This window comes from Schistocerca gregaria, chromosome 1 (assembly GCF_023897955.1).
Source record: "Schistocerca gregaria isolate iqSchGreg1 chromosome 1, iqSchGreg1.2, whole genome shotgun sequence".
Classification (NCBI taxonomy): Eukaryota; Metazoa; Arthropoda; class Insecta; order Orthoptera; family Acrididae; genus Schistocerca; species Schistocerca gregaria.
In genome coordinates, this window is record NC_064920.1 from 320,581,787 (window position 1) to 320,605,135 (window position 23,349).

Here is a 23,349-nt window from a genome sequence, read left to right on the forward strand (position 1 = left end):
CTTCTTGTCCACACGTATGACCTGTGCCTATTTCCAAGAACTGGGCTTGTTTTTTTGTTCAAGGGATCTACGATAGGTTATAGTGACAAGAGGAGCTAACACAGCCGTAAATTCAGTACAGAATTTGACAGGGATTCCATTGGGGTCTGAAGCTGTGTTCAGTTTAACGGTTTGGGAGATTCCATGGTGACTCGTGCTACATTTTGAAATCAGTGTTTTATTACGATGACTTTTTATCAATCTATAAACTGATTCTTGTCTAAAGCATTGTTACAAATTGTGTTATTCAGGAAAAGATCTTAGAAGTGTTATTTAAGCAGGGAAGAGCATTAAAATTAAAGAACAAGAATGTAATTTATATTGTGACTCATGTTAAAAATTTGGGACATCTTATTCCTAAGGTGCATTTTACGCAGTATCTTGCGAATCTAAGCAAATGCAGCACTCAAGCCATGGCTTTATCCAGAGCACTAAGTTACTTATATGGTGACAAACCCGCTTTATGTTGACTCAACTGTAGAAACTTTTGTTTCTGCTTCTGCTGGCTTTTTCTAGCTTCTTCCAGATGCTGCTTCTCAAATTCTTCTTCTACTCTGTCTTTCTGCTGCTACTAAGGGCATCTTCTTCTTGTAACCTTAAAATAATACAACAGTGATTCAGATTAAGTCACTTATGTTACACATTTAATTTTCTGTTTTTACAATATTGCTTGAAATTGGGAAATGTTTAGAAGGGGTATTAGTTACACATTCACACTAAGCAGTAAGTTACTGAACAAAATAAAGTTATCTCTAATATCTCTCTTGGTATAAGAACTTAATCACATGAATGTGACTCATGTTACATGAAAGTTTACACTGTTGTATTATATTATTTACCCTAACCTATAATTTACCTACTTCAGTTTTATACTCTTTATGCAATACATTGGGGTATGTAACAGTAATATAAATAATGATATGCTAATTCCTACCTGCCAATTTGTTGAAATGAAGGTCCAAAGTCTCCAATGATTCACACTGTGATGTGAAAAACATATGGCATTATAAAAATGGCTAAAATTATGGATGGAAAGCAATAATGGGCCACAAACCATTGGTGCCATTGATGCCATATTGTAAAAAGTCCAGACTTTTCAAAAATTATATAAAAAGTACCAAATTTTAAACTTTTAAATATTGTAAGTGTGTCCTACTTTACAGAGAATATCCCATTTCTACTTTTTCTCAACACCACTGACACCAATACTTATTTAATCTTCATACCACGGAAAAGATGGAGTAAATTGGGGCAGTTCTCCTGCATTTTCCTTTGTAAAGGAACATTTGAAACCAGAGTTCAGCTTTTGTTTTGTTACCCTCAATTTCTGTTCCTGTCTCATTTGCTAGGGACTGTACACTAATTTAATGCCACTATCAGTCTTTACATATGACCAGAATTCTTTGATTTTGTGAAATGTCATTTGACAATATTCTGCTGTAGTAGTCACTGAAGTCACCATGCATTGATTTCTTAACAACCAAACATGTTTCATTCAGCATCTCTCTGTCTACAGCCCTACACTTTATTGTACACCTGTTATGCAGTAATCACTGTTTCTTTAGAAGTTTCATTACAGTGGCTGTATTCTACGGAGGTACTGTCCTGTTATTAACTGTTCTACTGGGTACATATCTATCCAGCACTTGGTAAAATATTCTTTTAAACTGGAGCCAGAGTTCCTCTACATGCTCCTGACCTGAGCTGAAAGTTTCAAGTTTCTCATTGAGGCATGTCACTACTGAATTTTTATCTTGATTACTGATCATATATATCATTCTGCTTGTTTATTTGTCTTTTATTATTTGGTAATCATTGTTGCCACAACCACATCATGGTCACTGATACCAGTTTGGGTGTGGATATCCTCAAAGAGGCCAGGTCCATTTGTTGCCATTAGATCCAATATATTTCCATCATGAGTGGGGTTCCTCACTAACTGTTCTAGAAGTGTTCAGAGAAAGCATGTAGTAAAATTTCACAGGAGGTCTTATCACACCCACCACTAACAAAACTGTTATTTTCCCAATTAATTGTTGGATGATTAAAGTATCCACCAATGATTATAGTATGATTGGGGGAACTTGTGTACAAGTGAACTGAGGTTTTCTCTGAAGTTTTCAATTGCATCAGGAGATGAGTCTGATGGGATCCAGTTATTTTGTGCCCACCCGTGATACTGAGTCTTGCCCAAACAATCTCGCATGCATCTCCAATTTCTAACTGATCAGATTTCAGATTTTTGTCTATTGCAAACTGAGACACCATCTCCATTTGCCTATTCTTTGATATACACTTAAATTATCCCCAAAAAACTCAACCAGCTTTCTGTACCTTTTCCTTAGCCATGGAGATACTTTTATGTGCTTGTAACATGATAAAAATGCAGTAACAATATTGTCAGAGATAGCATCTATTTTTTGCAGCTCTTGTTTGAGTTCCATACATACTTCAATTACTGATTAACATGCCAAATCCTATCCATGCAAATCCTATCCGAAAACACTTGATGAAATAAGTAATTTAAGAACGTCCATCATTTCTAGGTAGCTCTCTTCAGAGCTCTGTCACTAAAACAAAATACTGATAAATTCTTGCTAACTACCTTGTGACAAGTACAAATTCATGTTTATGAGTTTCATATTGAGTTATAAGCTACTGGTTAGCAGCCTGGGTATCTGTTTCAGACAGCAAAGTTTTTATATGTGATGATTTTGAGTGATGATTTTTCTGATGTGGGGGAAGTCAGGAACAGGATTCATTTGTTTGGTCCAAATAAGAAGCAGTTTGAGTAAGTAAGTAGTAACATCAAATCCTTGGGCCAGACTGGGATCTATTCGGCTTTTTTCATGTTTGAACTTTTAGTATTATTTTCTGAGAATCCTTGTAGTTTCTGCCTGTTTCCTTTTCATATTAAATAAAAGTACTGCCTCAACAGGACATGTAAATCACATTGTTTCAGTGCTGTTTTCAGTTCATGACAAGTGCTGACAACATTGTTGCACCAAACACATAAGTATGCTGCTGGCTCTGATCCAGACTTTTACATGTTATGTTCCACATGTTATAGACAATATTGACGTGATAATACTTAGATTTCTTTTTTTTCTTTGCACACAACTATTGAGTTCAGTGGTGAAACATTTTTGTATGGTGAACTCAAACAACTGATTGGGGTAATAGAGAGTCTCTTGACTTGATGTAGATTGTGGTTTTTGATCAGAACTCTTTTTCCCAGTACCATTTTCATTACATAAATCACTAGGCCTACAGGCAGCCACCTTTTCTTGTAAAGGAAGTAAAAGTAGACCTAAATTTTTGGTGCAGTTCAGTAGAACTCATGCTGTCTCCAATCCTGAATGGATCAATGCACCTAGTGTACACTGTTCAGCCTCTGCATTTCTCAAAGGATGCAGCAATACTATTCAACCCCCCCCCCCCTCCCCCTAATCCCCATCAACACCATAATGATGTGGCAAGAGTGCAGGGAAAAATAGACCTCCATCTGAAGTGGAAGATTGGAAGACGTTTCAGCATTTTTGTGCTGTCTGACAATTGGTGACCATCAGAGAAGTGTATGACCAGTACCGGCTTATATCATGTGTGGATGATAGACACCTCCCATTGCTATGAAGGGTAAAGCAAGGACTGTGCTGTATCAGGACAGGATCCCACAACCTGCTGTCTAGCCCTGTTGTTGTCTTCAGTCCAGACACTGGTTTGATGCAGCTCTCCATGCTACTCTATCCTATGCAAGCTGCTTCATCTCCGAGCAACTGCTGCAACCTACACCCTTCTGAGTCTGCTTGGTGTATTCATCTCTTGGTCTCTCTCTACGATTTTTACGCTCCAAGCTGCCCTCCAAAGCTAAATTTGTGATCCCCTGATGCTTTAGGAACATGTCCTACCAACCGGTCCCTTCTTGTTGTCAAGTTGTGCCACAAACTCTTCTTCTCCCCAATTCTGTTCAATACCTCCTCATTAGTTATGTGATCTACCCATCTAATCTTCAGCATTCTTCTGTAGCACCATATTTGGAAAGCTTCATTATTATTGTCCATGTTTCACTTCCTTACATGGCTACACTCCATGCAAATACTTTCAAAAAGGTCTTCCTGACGCATAAATCTATACTTGATAATAACAAATTTTTCTTCTTCAGAAATGCTTTGCTTGCCGTAGCCAGTCTACAATTTCTGTCCTCTCTACTTCAACCATCAGCAGTGATTTTGCTCCCCAAATAGCAAAACTCTTCTACTACATTAAGTGTCTCATTTCCTATTCTAATTCCCTCAGCATCACCTGATTTAATTCGACTACGTTTCATTATCCTCGTTTTACTCTTGTTGATGTTCATCTTATGTCCTCCTTTCAAGACACCATCCCTTCCGTTCAACAGCTCTTCCAAATCCTTTTCTGTCTCTGACAGAATTACAACGTCTTTGTCAAACCTCGAAGTTTGTATTTCTTCTCCTTGAACTTTACTTCTGACTCCTAATTTTTCTTTGATTTCCTTTACTGGTTGTATAAGGTACATATTGAATAACATTGGGGATAGGCTACATCCTGTCTCATTCCATTCTCAACCACTGCTTCCCTTTCATACCCTTCCACTCTTTATAACTACCACCTGGTTTATGTACAAATTGTAAATAGCGTTTTACTCTCTGTATTTTACACCTGCTACCTTCAGAATTTGAAAGAGAGTATTCCAGTCAACATTGTCAAAAGCTTTCTCTGAGTCTACAAATTCTAGAAATGTAAGTTTGCCTTTCCTTAATCTGTCTTCTAAGATAAGTTGTAGGGGCAGTATTGCCTCGTGTGTTCAACATTTCCATGGAATCCAAACTGATGGTCGCCGAGGTCGGCTTCTACCAGTTTTTCCATTTGTCTGTAAAGAATTCGCGTTAATATTTTGCAGCCGTGACTTATTGAACTGGTAGTGCGGTGATTTTCACACCTGTCAATACCAGCTTTCTTAGGGATTGGAATTATTATATTCTTCTTTAAGTATGAGGGAATTTCACGTGTCTCCTTTCCAAAGGCTATCAATAGTTCTAATGGAATGTTGTCCAGTGGCCTTGTTTTGACTTAGGTGTTTCAGTGCTCTCGTCAGATTCTTCACACAGTATCATATCTTCCATTTCACATTCATCTACGTCCTCTTCAGTTACCGTAATATTTCCCTCAAGTACATCGCCCTTGTATAGACCCTCGATATACTCCTTCCACCTTTCTGCTTTTCCTTCTTCGCTTAGGACTGGTTTTCCATCTGAGTTCTTGATATTCATACAGATGTTTCCCTTTTCTCCAAAGGTCTCTTTAATTATCTTGTAGGCAGTATCTATTTTACCGCTAGTGATACATGCTTCTACATCCTTGCATTTGTTCTCTAGCCATACCTGCTCAGCGATTTTGCACTTCCTGTCGATCTCATTCTCGAGATGTTTGTATTCCTTTTCACTTGCTTCATTTACTGCATTTTTATATTTTCTCCTTTCATCGATTAAATTCAATATCTCTTCTGTTACTCATGAATTTCCACTAGCCCTCGTCTTTTTTACCTAATTGATCCTCTGCTGCCTTCACTATTTCAGCTCTCAAAGCTACCCATTCTTCTTCTAGTATTCTTTCCCCTGGTCTTGTTAATTGTTCCCTAATGCTTTCTCTGAAACTCTCCACGACCTCTGGTTCTTTAAGTTTATCCAGGTCACATCTCCTTAAATTCCTACCTTTTTGCGGTTTCTTCAGTTTTAATCTACAGTTCATAACCAACAAATTGTGGTCAGAGTCCACATTTGCCCCTGGAAATGTCTTACAATTTAAAATCTGTTTCCTGAATCTCTCTGTCATTATATAATCAATCTGAAACCTTCCAGTGTCTCCAGGCCTCATCCACATTGACAACCTTCTTTCATGATTCTTAAACCAAGTGTTAGCTATGATTAGCTTATGCTCTGTGCAGAATTCTACCAGGTGGCTTCCTCATTCATTCCTTACTCCCAGTGCATATTCACCTACTACTTTTCCTTCTCTTGCTTTTCCTACCATCGAATTCCAGTTCCCCATGACTATTAAATTTTTGTCTCCTTTAACTATCAGAATAATTTCTTATATCTCATCAATTTTTCTTCACTCTTTTAGTCATCTGCGGAGCTAGTTGGCTTGTAAACTATTACTACTGTGGCAGGTGTGGACTTCGTGTCTATCTTGGCTACAGTAATGTGTTCACTGTGCTGTTCATAGCAGCTTATCCACATTCCTATTTGTTTTATTCATTTTTAAACCAACTCCCACACTGCCCCTATTTGATTTTTTTTAAGGTCCTACTGTGAACATTTTTGCAGTGGATTCGTCTTTCAAGATGATAGTGGACAAGATAAATTGTGCCCATAGCATAACCACTTTCCTCTACGATGTAGGAACCACTCAAATGGAATGACTTGGGGTAACTGTGGACATGAAATCAATTCAGCTTTTTTTTTGGACCAATTGAGATTTGCAGTATATTGTCCCAGGAATGCAAGTTTGAACAGTAATTTCGTGACCACTTTGTAGACAGCCTGTTACAAACATGGAGTGTTAAATGGTATCAAGTAACAAATTTTGATGTCACATATGTGCGAAGATGTGCAGTTTCTAACAGGCGAAGATATTTATTTATTTTGTTTCATAAGACATATTCTTTCATTCCTTCTACCTCTTAAATCTATGTCTACACGTTAACAGGTATGCAGGTAGTCGGTAACTTTCCTGAGCAGTTTATATTATGGTGGCAGTGGCACATGTTGAAGTGATCAGTGAGCACTGGCACCCCATATATACCAAAATTTTATTTCTTCTTTTTGCAGGCATGGGACATTCTACAAAACCAGCAAGTTCTCATGTGCAGGATTCTCCACAACAGTCTCAAACTAGTCAACCAAGCGTTAAAGACATATTTGACACTGTGCCTACTCCATATGTTGGATGGAAGCAGTATCTTCCACAGGAAGGTAATGCTATAATACAGTTATCAGTTATTCTTTATTGCCTAATTAGTAATGTGATAATGTAAATTTTAATTTTCAGCTCTTGATGGGAATCAAGCTTACTGGTTGTTCTAGAACTAAAGACTCCTGGTAACTGCATGTCAGGCAACAGTGCTTTTTGTAAGGAAGCCTCTATTCTTATGACATACAGATAACTATTACTCTGTGGTAAATACCATCATATTCATGTAAATATTTTGCTGTAAACAGGAGATAGATGAAGGTATTTAATGTAATTGAGGAAGCAACAGATTTTTTCAAAGTAGAATAATTCTTGCTAATTTATTACTATGAATGTGGCTCGTGTAATCAAAAATGTCTCGATAGTTTAATAGTAGTAGTAGCAGCAGTAATACGCACTTATTTCAATCACTTGTAAGATGCAACTTTAAGTCGGGCAGATTTTTCTTCATTCACACCACTTGTGTCGTTCTCGAGCAGTCTTCTGCAAGTTGAACCCAATTTTTCTGTCAGCCATATCCCAAAGATCTGATGGCCTCTCTCTCTCCTGGCTCCACTTGAAGACTGCTTTCGTCCCCTTCCATCATCTCTTCCTGCAGCATATTCTTTGCATTTCCATACCTTGTATCACATTACGGACTTTGCAAGCTCTTCACTTTATGCCAAGATTGATCTTCCCATGCCTCTCCATGTATTTATCAATTGACCTTTTGCAATTTCCTTAGTGTCAACATTATACAGGTATAAGTTAAATTGGGAAGAACACACTGACCAAAAGCACCTTTTCAAGTCCATTGGCATATTTTTTATGAGTTTCCTCCAAATGCCTACCATCCTTATTTTGGGAAGTAAAATATTTTGGGCTTTACATTACCTCTGTCATTCAGGAGCTGACCTAGGTAAATATATATCCTTCAACTCTATAGAGCCTTTGTGCCAGACATCATGTTTTCATTCCCTGCTGATTAGTGAAACTTGTTTTCAAGATGTTTACCTTAAGCCCAATCATGTCACATTTTTCAGCAAGGCTAGAAACCAGAGTTTGCAGTTCCTCTTGTCATTAGGTAGTAGCAGAGCACCATTTATGCAGCATAGATCTTCCCCTGAATTCTGAACTCTCTTTCTTGCCAGTTGATCTTGGATGCTGCCATTTCCAGCACAGCCATAAATAATTTTGGCTATACTAGGGCTACTTGCTTTATTTCTCTTCTGATGAAAAATATGTTGGACTACCTAACAAAGATGAATGCTGTTGATATGTTGTAGATGTTATGGATAATCTTGATAGGGGGTTTGTTCTGCCCCTGTTAACGTACAATTTATAACTGTCGTATGGCTGATTGAATCAATAGCTCGTCAAAGTTGATGAAGGCTAAACAAAGTGTCATCCTGTGTTCGTTTATTTTGTTGGTAACTTTGTTCAAAGAGTTAATGTTGGTTTATTGTGCTTAATCCTCATATGAATCCTACGTGATACACGTAGACATTATCTTCATGAGAATCTTGTTGGTGAGAGTTAGTAAGAAGATGCTGCCCTTCTTGTAGATTAAGATTGTTTTAGCTTTTTTTGAATGTGGTGGTATATAGCTTTTCTATAGACATATTGTGAAGCAGCTTGCTAAGTGAACTGCTGGTTTGTCTCCGTTAACTTACCAAGGAATCATCCCATCTTCCTGCTTTGCATTTTGCTGTCTGCTTGGAGGTGGTCCTTTGGTTGGAAGAACTGTTGGTATGTGAGGATCATCTGCTGTTGCTGGTGGTTTCTGTGCATCTGTCAATCTTTTGTCTAAGTTGTGGTGTAAGTTGTAGATGTACTGGAGGAGTTCTTCGTTTTCTGTCATGTGCTTTTTCTCATCCTTTTCTGTTATTTGTTTCCTACCTATCATGATGACCTGTAGTAGAAGTGAGGTAAAAATGTGCAAATTTTAAACTTCTGAAACAGTAAGAATGGAAAATGACATGCAGAAGCTATACACTGTAAAGCACAGCTGCAACTGCAACAGGAAGTGGGCTACACTTTCACTTACATGGAGAAATGAATGGATGTAATGAAAATAGGACACAATCTATTATTGATAGGATGTTGCAATCAAGAACACACTGCCGGTTTGGGCAAATGGCTCCTGCTGCCCAACAGTTAGTTCTCCCTAGTTGATTTTTGAAGCCAAGTCAAGCTCCATTTTCAAAATAACCAGTGACACATGAAATAGGCCATTTCAGCTCCATAAGGAGAGTCAATTGGACAGAGGTCAGGAGCAGTCCAAAGAGATTCAGCAGGTAGCAGATGCTAGCCCAGCCAGCATCACCCAAGAAGGGGCATCAGACTTCTGCCAATTCTGATAATTATTCCAGTACTTAGTGCCATACTCGTCTTTAGCAACATGTCTATCTTATTAGGGCAATACTGTGTAATTTTCAGATAAAAGAGTGAGTTTCATTATAATTCTGATACTTTGTTTTTTTTATACTTCTTTGTGTGATATTGTTGCGTGACTAACCATTATCTGGAGAAATTTTCACACTACTATCTCTCATAAAATAAAAAATAGAAATATTTCTGCATATTAGCCCATGGAATTGGTAAACCACAGACGTTCACATTTTAATTTTCAGACAACTGCTTCCTGGGTGATTTAAGGGACTGTTGTGAGTACAGACTGGGGTACTTGCAAGACAAGATGTATATTGTCAGAACACTATATTGGAGTAATCATTAGCAGTTATGAGACAATGAGTATTTAAAATGGAAATAGCATTTCAGAACTGCAATTTAATGTTTCTAAATTTTAAACAGCTTATTGCAATACTTTGTCATCAGTAGTTTTAAGATGGGTGGTATTGACTGACTGACTGGCTGACTGACTGACTGTCTGTCTTTATTGGCCCAAAACCCTGCAAGAATTTTGCAACAACTTCCACTTGTTCTTTCAATGCTGATGAATGTCTTCCCTCTGATGATCATTTTAAAAGCCTCATTTCAACTTCCTTTGCATCTTTCTTTTGTTTTTGATGGGTCTAAGCAAAAATCGGCCTTGCCCAGACTGTAAATATGTTTTGGATCATCTTTTATACCAAGTCACACCATTTTGTCTTTCACCAGACCATAAAAGCTGTAAATTATTGATGGACCATTTGTGATATTTCTTCTGTGTTGCTTAAGGGCTCTGGTTTCTTCACTGTCATTTCTTAAAGTTTTGGACCAGTCTTCTCCTGGTCTGTTATTGATAAAAGGAATATAAATGTTGTTTTCAGTCACATTCATTTTATAGCATCTTAAACTTTTTGTTGGTCCAAATCCCCATTTGCCATTACACTCCAGTGAATTTGCTAGTTACTCATTTTCACCTTCTGGAATAACTCGATTTCAGTTGTGTCATTGTTATTTGAAATGAGAAAATAATCAATACTTTTTAAAAAAAAAAATCGTTTTTCCTGGAAACACTTGTGACTCTTACACTGGGATTTTCATTCACTTCTGTAATCACACTTAGTAGCTGGTCTCTGAATGGGATTAACCTTTCTTGATGTATGTGTGTAGCATTTTTTGCTTCATGTAAATAAAAAATGTTGTTTTGTTCTTGAAGAGTTTTTGATGTGGGCTGATAACTCTGCAAACAATTGAGCTAATGATGATGCACTGATACAATGGAAAATTAAATTAGAAGATGATGAACCAAGAAGTCTAATACTAATTTGCCACATTTTCTAAACCAATGCTATTGTAATAGGAAAATAATTTGAGTCAAAATACATATAACTGTACAGTTACATGTTTTTGGGGGTGTCCGGATACTTTTGTTCACATAGTGTATATTACATCTTAAAGCATCTGGAAGACGTTACAGCAAATATGTAAGCAATCATGTGATCAAAACGTAGAAAATCAAACTTCTTATAAGAAAATTACATGTTGCATTCAAACGAAAATTAATTTTCTGGTGTCATGTGGTATACCTGATGTCAAAACAAATTATTTCCATGTTTGTTTCTAACATTAACAACGGATTGTGTTATTCTATACAATGTGTTTCATAAAACAATTTGCCTCCTGTCCCATGAGAAACTGTATCCTTAACATTTACAGTCAGTAAAGAGTTTATCTACTCGTTAAAACTGAACAAAGCCCCAAGGCCAGATGGAATCCCTATCAGATTTTATATTGGGGCTGAATTAGTCCCCCTGTTAACTGTAATCTGTCATAGATCGTGCTAACAAAAAAACGGTGCCCAGTAATTGGAAGGAAGCATAGGCCACATTCATCTACAAGAAGGGTAGAGAAGTGATCCACAAAATTACCATCTAACATCCTTCACATAAATTTGTTGTATCTTGGAACACATTCTGAGCTCAAACATAAAGAGGTCCCTCCAAGTTCTGACCTTCTCCATGCCAACCAGCACAGATTTCGAAAAGATTGATCCTGTGAAAACTAGCTCACACTTTTCTCATACGACATACTGAAAGCCAAAAATAAAGGGCAGTCAGGTAGATGTAGTGTTCCTCTATTTCCAAAAAGCATGTGACTCAGTACCTTTGCTTGTTATCAAAAGTATGATCATATGGGGTATAAAGTGACTGGATTGAGGAGTTTTTGTTAGCGAAAGTGCAGCAAGCTATCTTGGATGGAAAGTCATTAAGAGATGTTGATGTAAAATTGGGTGTATCCCAGGAAGGGTGTTGAGACCCTTGCAGTTCATGTTTGTATTTATTACTTCACAAACAGTATTAATAGTAGTCATATATTTTAGCAGATGATGCAATTATCTATAATGAAGGACTGTGTGAAAGAAGCCGCCTAAATATTCATTGAGGTATTGCTAAAATTTCAACGTGGTGCACACAATGATAACTTGCTTTAAATGTTCAGAAATGTAAAATTATACCCTTCAAAAAACGAAAAACTGAAGTATGCTATGAATGCAATATCAACAAGTCACAGATGAAATCGGCTAAGTCATACAAATACCTGCTTTTAATACTTTGCAGGGACATGAAATGGAACAATCACATAGACCCAGTCATGCGTAGGGCACGGCAGTTTCCAGACTTCAGTTTATTATTGGAATACTGGGGAAATGCAATCAGTATACAAAAGCAAAAGCTTAAAAATCACTCATCAAACCCATCCTAGAATGTTGCTCAGGTGTGTGGCACTTATACCAAACAGGACTAACAGGGGATATTGAACTTATACAAAGAAGGGCAGCACAATGGTCACTGGTTTGTTTGGCCATTGGGAGAGTGTCACTGAGCTGTTGAAAGAACTGAACTGGCAGATGCTCGAAGAAAGGCGTAAACTAGCTTGAGAAAGCCTGCTTGCAAAGTTTCAAGAACCAGCTTTAAATAATGATTCTAGGAATATACTGCAATCCCCTACGCAACGTGCCATGTGAATTGTGTGGACAATGTTAGACTAATTACAGCATGCACAGAGGTGTTTAAACAATCATTTTTTCTGCACTCCATATGTGAAAAGAACCAGAAAAAGCCCTTACAACTGGTACAGTATGACATACGCACTGCCACACACTTCAATGGTTTGCAGCATATAGATGTAAATGTAGAATTACCCCTGGATACACAAAAAGAGAAATTAGATCTTGGATACAGTTTGGCAGAGCTGTTGCTTGGTTCTCTTTCCTTTAAAAGTTTTCATTTATTCCAATCTAATACTGTAGTAATCTACGAAACTATCCATTATTGAAAATGCAACATAGGTAGCTCTGCAGTTAACTGTGTTATATCAGAGAGACTGTCCGTGTTGCTAAGACAGGCTTAGCGTGACACATGTTGACACAGTTCAGATAATCTGTTATGTAGTTGTGCAAAATGTGCCATATTTTAATTAAAATTTACTTTACTGTCTTGAAAACGGTAGGATGTTCTACCTGAAGTGAAATTGCAACTGTTCTGCCTTCTTTGAATTTGCCACATATATGGAAAAACACCATTTATAACAGAATAAATGATAAATAAACTACTGTAGTTTCCGAAGTATTTTGACTTCTCTTACTGTAGTGTCACACCTAATTTCATGTCAGATGTTATCTTATAGAAGGATCTATTTGATGAATTCTTTCCAAAAGCTTCTTTAACCAGATCTAGGATATACTTAAATTGAAAATATTTAACTCGAAAAACTCACATAGCTTGGTATTTGTTTAATAAATGACGCTTGATAAGAGACGTAAATGAAATATTTGTCAAGCCTTATCTTAAAAATTGGACATGTTTCAACTTTTCCATTATGCAACTGTTGGAACAGTGTGTCATCATCATCATTTTCTTTCAGTAATGAGTACAATGATAATTTGTGTTCACTAATTTGAAAATGGCGCATGTATTTCCATGAAAAGTTCATGACTGAGCTGCAGGCTACCGTACTTGGCTGTGGCATGCTCAGGCATCACACTTGGTGCCAGCACACATAAATAAAGTATGTTAACTTCTCTTTTCTCCATACGGTACTGAAATATGGCTTTCGTTCCAACTTAAAACAATTTCGATATATTAGCTACACTTAGTTCACAGCAACATATCACTTAAAACGAGTGAAACATAAAGTAGCCAGTGATCACACTTTTCACTGCAAGCTCTTCAAAATTTGTGCTATAGTACTTGGAAAGTAGGTATCACAGTAACTATGACCAACATCGACAAAACAGACACTTAATCATCAAGCTATAATGTGAATCTATAAGAGATGCAAATATCAACTTTTTGTGCCTATTAGTTTCTTCAGAATCGAATAAGAAGTATTTTATAGTGATAAAAACGCACAAAACCGAAAGATGTGGTTTTTACAATATTATGAGAAAGGAGGTTGCTACTCACCATGTAGCGCACATGAAAACACAAGTCACACACATGACTGCAGTCTCAGGCAACTGAAACCACACTGCGAGCAGCAGCACCTGTGTGTGATGGGAGTGGTGGCTGGGTTGGGGTAAGGAGGAGGCTGGGGTGGGGAGGGAGAGGGGTAGTGATAGTGATAGTGATAGTGATAGTGTTGTGGGGGTGGCAGACAGTGAAGTGCTGCAGGTTAGACAGAGGGCAGGAGAGAATTGGGGAGGTGTGTGTGTGTGTGTGTGTGTGTGTGTGTGTGTGTGTGTGTGTGTGTGTGTGTGTGTGTGTGCATCTATTGTTTTGAAGGCCTTAATGGCTGAAAGTTTTATTTGAGACAATCTTTTTGTTGTGCCCACCTGGGACAAGTGTCTCCACTATATGGTGAGTAGCAACTTTCCTTTTCATAATATTGCTACATTTCATCCTGGATTTTCCATTGTTAGAGCTGGTTTTTAATTTATTTAAAGAAGAAGGGAATCTCTACTGAAAAACTAGCTACAGAAGTTGATGTACTTTTGCTTCAGTTACATAGTGTTTTTTACATCAAGAATTTCTCCTGTACACTATCAGCTGCTCTGTGGGAACTGCACCCTGTGTGGCATCCCTCGCGCTGAAAGACACTGCCAGCCACCATGGCGTTAAACTGAGCTGCCAGACCGCTTCATGTCTGACCAGGTCTTTATCTTCTTTGTCATTGCGGAACTGATATGATGCTTGATCATGACAAAAACTTGTACTACGTCCCCATCTTGACGTCATATCAGGAAGATTTATCAATCTTCTTGATATTTCAGTAAATCTTCTCCCCATAGAATCTCGTGATGTAATTTCCGAACTCCGCCGAATGGGGCCTCCTGGCCAACAATGCCATACAATCATTTCCATTTCAGGATTTCCTGGCGATCTGTTGACATTTTGAAGTGTCAGGTGTTCTGCCAGGTATTAGCATTGTCCATGCACAATATTTTGACATTGTGTCTCATTGTCTTCATCTGATGCTACCTGAGACTGTTGGTACAGTGTAACAGTTCTAATATTTATACCTACCACCACCCCTCTCCATGGTCGCTTCTAGGCATTCCGTCTGCAGTCCTTACACACAAGAAATCTCTTGAGACATCACACCTTCGGTTCAGCGCATTGGCTGCAAGCTGGTGCCTTGTTTTAGGTCCAGTGCGAGTTAGCGTGGCACTTGCGAGGGAAAGCATTTGAGATGTGCGTCATAGGCTAGATATGTTGGCCAGGGAACATTTACACAGTCACCTGCACATGGAAGCCTCCTTGGCACATAAAGATTGGGACTGGGTAGATTGTGTCTCCCGGTCTCTTGCAGAGTGAACCAAGAAGAATGCCTTAGTGTGCCAGTCTGCAAAGTTTGACCATATGAGCAAGAAGTCATAGCAAATGGAGGATACTTGCAATTTGTTTAACCTAAGTGTCAAGCCATTTGGTGATATCGCTTTTAAAGTACTCAGTAGGGTCCTCCACTTTGCAACTTCTCCTAGGAATGCGCCCATTTAATGTTCCATCAGTGCAGTGGAGCAAGTAGCCAGCACACTTTGACAAAATATGGCAGTAGAAATTCTGCTGACGATCTGCGACATGTCACCAAGACAAAACCTCCAAAATCAAGCATTGCCAGTGATGAGAGACTGGCACTCGAGAAGATCTGAGAAGACAGCAGCATCATGGTTTTGCCAGCAGACAAAGGAAAATCCACAATCTTTACACAATAGACTGATTATGACAGGGAAGGTCTGGGGAACCCAGCATACAGACTTTTGGAATTTGATCCTACAGGTACTGTGGACAAGAGTATATGGGCTCTTTTGAAGGCAACAAGCATGCTTGACAGGGTCATCAAACAACTGTGATATAAAAAGCCAGTCCACCTAGATTGTATGTACTGCCAAAAATACACTAAAACACTTTGCCCATAAGTGGGGAAGCTGTCACCACATCCACACACCCCCAGGGGGCTCGCTGCTCTTTGGTGGCTTCTTGATTAGCTACCATGGGGCTCCAGCCTTTGCAACATAATTTTCTTTCCATGCTATATGTCTATGCTCTTGCTGTTGTTTTTCCCCTCCCTTGGAGAACATGTCTGGGATGTATGTGGGAATGTGTTCTACATTTTCAGTAGCCTGACATCAGAATGGTCTCTCCATTGTTTTTCTTTCCTTTTTTCTTTCTTTGTTCCTCTTCTTCTATTCTTCCTCCACTTCAGTGTTTCAGGACCCTCTTTGTTTCTTCTCCCTCCTTGTGTGCTCCTGAAGGCCAGCCCACACATCTGACTTGTAACAGTTGATTGGGTAACGCGTGAGGCAATCACCATCATCATAGATTACATCTACTAAACGTAAACGAATGAGGCTAATGATTTGAAGAGCCTTCCAGCTGCATCTTGGTTCCTCGTGGTTTCATGCACTGAAGACAGACAGTCCTTTGCTGCAGTAGATCCATTTATTATGCAGAAAGGTGTTGATGCAATTGCAGGCCCTGTGAAATCCTACTCTCATTTACACAATGGCACTTTGCTTTTAGAGACTACTTATGATTCTCAAGCACAACAACTGCTTGCAGCTTCATTCCTCTATCGCCATCCTGTTCATGTCAAGTCCCATTGAATGCTGAATTCTACGCATGGTGTTATTTACACTAGGCTGCTCGAGGGTCTGACTAAGGCAGAAATCCAAACGTACCTCTCCGATCAGGGAATCACTGCAGTCCATCAGGCGATGAAAAAAATAGATGTAATCTTAGTGCCCATAAGCAATCATTTTCTCACGTTTGATAGAGTAATTCTTCCATCAAAGATCAAAGCAGGCTATGAAGTTATCACAGTCTGACTGTACATTCCTAACCCAATGTGCTGCTACCAGTGGCATCTTTACAACCATACTCAAATATCCTGTCGACACCCAGCCAAATGTGTAACCTGGGATACGGTTGTTCACAAGGAAGTTTGTCCACGTCCTTTTCCCCACTGTATCAGTTGCAATGGCTACCATGCAGGCTCCTCCCAAAATTGTCCCATGTGCCTCGATGAGTGGTCCATGCAGCACATCCAGGTGAAGTACCTTACCCTGTCACTCAAGAGTTGTTGGCTAGTTGAGGACTAGTCTGAGGACTACGATTGTGTTGCTGATTTTCCATACATTCTTGTCCTTCCTTGAACTTTTTATGCCAGGCAAACGCTTGCAACCTTGATAATGTTTTATCTCAAAATGTGCAGTCAGTCTTTGGCAAATTTCCGCTGCTGTAACTCCTTTGTAAGCAGGAAATTTGATAATTATGCATTGCACAATGGAGGGGTCCATCTGTTGCTTAGACATCGTGGGCGTTACTGACAAAACAGCAGGAAATATGTAACAGCACGCTCTCCTCACTTCTAACTGTCACGCCTAAGCATAGAAGAAGTGTGGGGCCAGTCCTACCAATTGTTGATGTTCAGGAATAAAACTCTCATTTATATTTGATCCCCCTTCGTACATTTAAAGTATGCCTGTACATGTAAACTTTATTCTTCGCATTACATACATGAAGTGTCATGTTTGAAAATAATGCTAGCTCCTTGCTATTATCTCTATTCTCTTAGTTAATAGAGAACTGAATGTTAAGAGATTATAATTTGTTTGGTTGAATTTTTGTTGGTATCTTTTGTATTCATAACACATTCTTGAGATAACAAGTAATAAAATATTGTCTTTCATATATAGCAAAGGTAGAGAAGTGGAAAAGAAATTGTGCCAGAATGTAATTTCGGTAAATAGTTATTTAATTAATGATAATTCATACTGATTCTAACTATCATAGAAAACTTATGATTAACTTGTAACTTTGCAATGGTAATGGAAATCATTATTTAACAAGCTTGTTAGCATCATTTTGATTTTGGAATTTAACTTTATGTATGACATTATTTTCCTTTGCTGTACTGAGAAGTAGACATTGTTGTTTTTATACCAGTTTATAGTGATGGATCGCCCACTGTTGATAAGATTAAAGCTGTGGAGCAATACATAAAGAAGAATTTAAATCTATATTCTGCATCAGATATTATGGAACGCAGGTCGTTTGTCATTGATTTAAAGCATTTGATGACTGATGATGAATTTAAGGTGTCATGGTTTACCTTCAATGAGGAACTAACGGAAAACCCAGAACATACCATGAGCTGCCTGGGACTCGCAATGCATCAGGTAACTAAAATTATAACTCTTGTGTTGATAAAAGTTCCCCATAGTGCTTAGAGCCATTTTGATAAAGTTCATCAATCTTTGTGATGAATATTTCATTTATGCTATGATTAACTGAAACTGAAATTTCATACAGTTTTCTTTATCCAGCGAATAATAAATATTAATTGCATGTACTAGTGTCGTCTAATGTACTTCATGATACATTTCGTTAACTCTTTTTTCACGTTTCTGGTGGATAAGAAAATATTTATCTGTAGTTTTTGTTTATTTAATTCTTGTGAAAATCTGATTTAGATTCCCTGCACAGCCAAAGTATCAATATCTACATCTACGTTGATACTCTGCAAATCACATTTAAGTGCCTGGCAGACGGTTCATTATACCACCTTTGCAATTCTCTATTATTCCAATCTTGTATAGCGTATGGAAAGAATGAGCAGTATATATGTCCATACAAGCCCTGATTTCCCTTATTTTATCATGGTGATCATTTCTCCGTATGTAGGTCGGTGTCAACAAAATATTTTCACTTTTGGAGGAGAAAGTTGGTGAAAGGAATTTCATGAGAAGATTTCCTCGCAATGAAAAATGCCTTTCTTTTAATGATGTCCAGCCCAAATCCATTTCATTTCAGTGGCACTCTCTCCCATATTTCGCAATAATGCAAAACGTGCTGCCCTTCTTTGAAATTTTTTGATGTACTCTGTCAGTCCTATCTGATAAGGATCCCACACCGCGCAGCAGTATTCTAAGATAGGACGGACAATTGTAGTGTAGGCAGTCTCTTTAGTTGATCTGTTACATTTTCTAAGTGTCCTGCCAATAAAACACAGCCTTTGGTTAGCCTTACCCACAACATTTTGTATGTGTTCCTTCTAATTTAAATTGTTCACAATTGTAATTCCTAAGTATTTAGTTGAATTTGCAGTCTTTAGATTTGACTGATTTATGGTGTAACCGAAGTTTAATGAATTCCTTTTGGCACTCCTGTGGATGACCTCACACTTTGTTATTTAGGGTATGGAAGGTAGGTCAGAGATACTCGGGCTTCATACTCTGGCCAGAGCTTGTTCCCACAAGGAGTGCCACTGCAGCTGCAAGCATATCACATGGAGCTGTCCACTAATGTGAGACTGCCTGTAAATACCATGGCCCACACTTGCCAGTTAGCCTCTCTCCTGTCATTGAAGCCTTCAGTATGCACAATTGATCAGTAGAGTTTTGACTGTACCTGTATTATGTTTTTGATTTGGATTGCTCCCTGGACTGTGTCTACATGCTTAAGATTACTTTGCTACACTTTGGAATTCTTTTTGGTTAGCTGTCTACTTTGTGAACTTCACCATCGTCAACCACAGGAGTTGTCTGATTGTTCCACCGGTTCTGTGCTACCAACAATGTGAATGATTGTAAACTGTGCTCTAAGTAGAGTATGATAGGAAAGTGATGTTGAGAATTTTCTTGACATGCAACTGTCTCAGTTCAGCATAGGTCTGAAGTTTCTGAAGTTGTGACAGTAGCAGTTGCAGCTGCAACAGCACAACAGCACCAGCTGTAACCACAAAACTACTACTACTGTAGGGGGGGGGGGGGGGGGGGGGGGAGGACTGGAGGAATTTTAGTAGTGGCAACACGAACAACAATGGGAATTCAAACAGCAACATCAGAAATTGCTGTTACAACTACTGCAAAAGCAGCCACAGTCTGCAGCTGCAGTTTCTTTGCTTCCCCCTCTGCCATTCACTTGCTTCTTGGAAGCAAACAAGACTTTGGAAATCTGTTTATGTCATTTTATTTTTCACTACAAAGCCAGCCAAGTAACTGATATTGTATGTCAAAGTGCACGCTTACTGTCTTCTAATAATAAATTGTACAGAATGGTGCAGAAACTGTGCCCTCTCTCAAACTTGTATTCTGATAATTTGAGTTCTCTGATGTTTGTAGTTTGCTGACTGAGTACTACGATCATGAAACCCACATGGTTGCAGCTAGGCTCAAGTTCAGTTAATGTGTTAAGCAATCCTACTACTCAGAAAGAGCTGCAAACTTGCAAGACTTGGCACGCAAGATTGATTCGTCCTGTAACAGAGTAGTGTGCTGCATGCAGGATCCTTAATCCATTATGTTATTAGTGCATATGTCTAGTTCCTGATAGAGAAGTTAGTGCAAAGGCTCTAGAGTCATTTGATCCAACCATGGGTGATGTGCTGAAAATTGCCAAAACTCACAAAGTCTCATAATCAGCACAAGCTATATTTCATGATACTTCTGGGGTCAACCTTCTTAGTAGTAGTCGCCTTTGTGTTCTACTATCAACTCATGACATCCAGTCAGCATTGTCATCCTATTTACTGATCACAGAATTAATTATTTAGTGCAGTAGTTAGTGAGCTTTTGCATTCGTCTTTGGTAGAAGTACAAAAACAGAAGCTCTTTGTTCACCATCTCCATATCTTAAAGTGAATGGAAGCTGGTGCACCAGTTTCCTCCCCTTCATTGTTGAAGAGTCCCTGAGATGTCATGCCAGCCAGTCATGTCCAGATTGCGACCCGTGCCATCAACGGCATCACTGCCCTTTTGACATCACCTGTTTTACTTGCCACAGTCTAGCTTGTGTCTGTCTCAGCTGGTGTGTGATTACGACACTGGTGACAACAACAACAACAACAACAAGCTGCAATTGGAATTTAATGGAGCAACAGCAGGTTTGATTTGGGCACAGGTGCAGCTGTGTCTCTGTTTAGTGTGGACACTTTGGTTAGTACCTTTGGTCCACCACATATCCAACACCCTAGGTGCCCACTAGTGATGTACCGTGGTCAGTCAGTCCCATTGCAGGATCAGATTGTAGTCCAAGCTAAGTATAAAAACATAGCTCGGCAACTAATGCTTCTGGATCGTCCTCTTGGATAACAAAGAATGTTTTTAGGTTGGATGGTTTTGCAATTTTTGGTTAACAATTCAAGACCAAGTGAATCTCATTTCAGATGTGGTGCAATTCACAGAACTTAGTGCATTGTGTGTGCAACGCAAGCAACTGTTTCAATCTACATCGTGTTATGCAACGGTTTTCCAAGCCTTCATATCTTTAAAGCATTCAGCAGTGCCTAAGTTTTGTAGAGCAGATCTAGTAACTTTCATGGTATGCAATCATAGTTAAAGTGGAACTACATTAGCTGCAAAGTATAGGAGTAATATCTTCAGCTTGCACAGGATAGAGTAGCATGGAGAGCTGCATCAAACTAGTCTTAGGACTGAAGACCACAACAACAACAACAACAACAACAACAGCAGCAGCAGCAGCAGCAGCAGCAGCAGCTTCATGCCCACACAGCATCATGTGAATGCAATCACTAACTTACCACCTCCTAAGGACCCATAGAATTATAGTAATCTCTGGCAAAATTAATTATTGTGCGAAATTTATTTCCAGTTTGGCCCAGGTTTCTCATTTGTTTAATCATATTGTAAAAAGAGGTGTTAAATTTGTTTGGTCATCGGAGTGCCAGAAAGCTTTCTTACAACTTGAAAAGTGCCTTAGGTCAGCCCTTTGTTACAGGAAAGTCTTTCCTTCTCATCCCATCCACTAAGTCTCCCCTGGCCGGGATTTCTGGGTGACTTTTCTGAACTATACCTCTTTCCCTAAACGTCTCCAGTCCTTATCCTTCACCCCTCTTCCTTCCCCTTCAACTCTTCTGCCAGGAGTAGGACCCACTGGCTCCGAAAGCTTGTAAAAGTTAAACCTTTTTGTGTTGTATTCTCCTGCCGCCACTTGGTCAGTAGATCTTTTATCTATACATTTACATTATTTTGTCAGTAATTGATTATTTTCATTTTCTTGGTATCTCTTGAAACAGTTCTTGCCTGCTCCCAGGTAAAAGTTACTTTGCACACTTAACACATCCTTGCATTTTGGATTGGGGTTTTTCTGGAATTGCAATTTCTATACGATGAGTGAACGGGCTGATGTTTACGGCTTTTATGGCGAATACTGTCATCTATGTGTGGCTTGTGTGCCTTGATCTGAGATGATAAATTATTTTTATATATGGTGGATGAAGCAGCAACCATTGAAACTATTTCTGGAGCCAACAAACTTTTGTACATCTCTCAATGAAAATCTTTATTGGAGAAGTGCTCCTTTGTCATTGGCAAACCTCAGTTTGTCAAAGGCATTCTAATTCAGCCATAGACAATAAAGGACGGGGATGAGCAGTTCAGTGGAATGAACAGGTTCTTGAAAAGAGATTATAAGGTGAATATCAACAAATATAAATATTGTGTAACAGAATACAGTCGAATTATGTCAGGTGATATTGAAAGTATTAGATTAGGAAATGAGCATCGAGAAGTAGTGGAAGAGTTGTGATATTTGTGAAGCAAAATAACTGATAATGGCCTTAGTAGAGGGGATACAAAATACAGACTGGCAAATGGAGGAAAATCATTTCTGAAAAAGAGGAATTTGTTAATATCTAATATAAATTTAAGTATTTGGAAGTCTTCTTACATCTGCATGAGTATTCAGCAAGCCATTTGACGGTGTTTAGTGGAGGATATTTCTTGCATCAATAACTGATTGTCTCTTCACTGTTTGCAAATGAGTGTGGGTAGAATGATTACCGGTAACCCCTGTATTAGCTTTAATTTCTCGAATTTTCTGATAGTGGTAATTTTGTGAGACATAATTAGGGAAAAAGTAATGTGTTGTCCAAATGTTCCTGGTACATGCTCTATGGAATTTCAATAGTAAACCACTCTGTAATGTAAAATGGTTGTCTGGTATTATCTGTCACTAGTTCTTTGTAGTACTCTCCTGCCTCCCCCAACCCACCCCTCACTTCCCCCACCCCACCCCCAACCCTCCCCCACCCTCTTCCTAAAACTATCCCCCACTTACACCAATACCCTCCCCCCTCCCTAACACTCCCCCCTCCCTAACACTCCCCCCTCTCCAACACTCCCCCCTCGCCAACACTCCCACTGACACAGCATCACACACTCACACTCCCCCTCACCCTCCACCACTCTCGCTTCATCCCCTCCCATCTCACCGCTCCCCCTCCTTAAGACTTTCCCCCTCCTCCGCAGCACTCTCACAGCAATCACAGGTAACTCTTGGGTTAAGAATCTAGAAATAAAGCTGTATACACGGAAGAGACCTGGAGACACTGGAAGGTTTCAGATGGATTATATAATAAGGCAGATTTAATAACCAATTTTAAATTGTAAGATATTTCCAGGGGCAGATGCGGACTCTGACCACAATT

General features: G+C 38.8%; 1 protein-coding gene across 2 annotated transcripts in view; it reads left to right on the forward strand.

Annotated features, from left to right (window-relative positions):
- LOC126343639 (DNA helicase MCM8-like) overlaps positions 1 to 23,349 on the forward strand; it is a 146,102-nt gene that overhangs the window by 12,609 nt on the left and 110,144 nt on the right. For both annotated transcript variants that reach the window (XM_050001955.1, XM_050001954.1), the window contains exons 2-3: positions 6,891 to 7,034; positions 17,847 to 18,079. In XM_050001955.1, the coding sequence (XP_049857912.1) occupies positions 6,891 to 7,034; positions 17,847 to 18,079 (377 nt within the window). The remainder of the gene's footprint in view (positions 1 to 6,890; positions 7,035 to 17,846; positions 18,080 to 23,349) is intronic.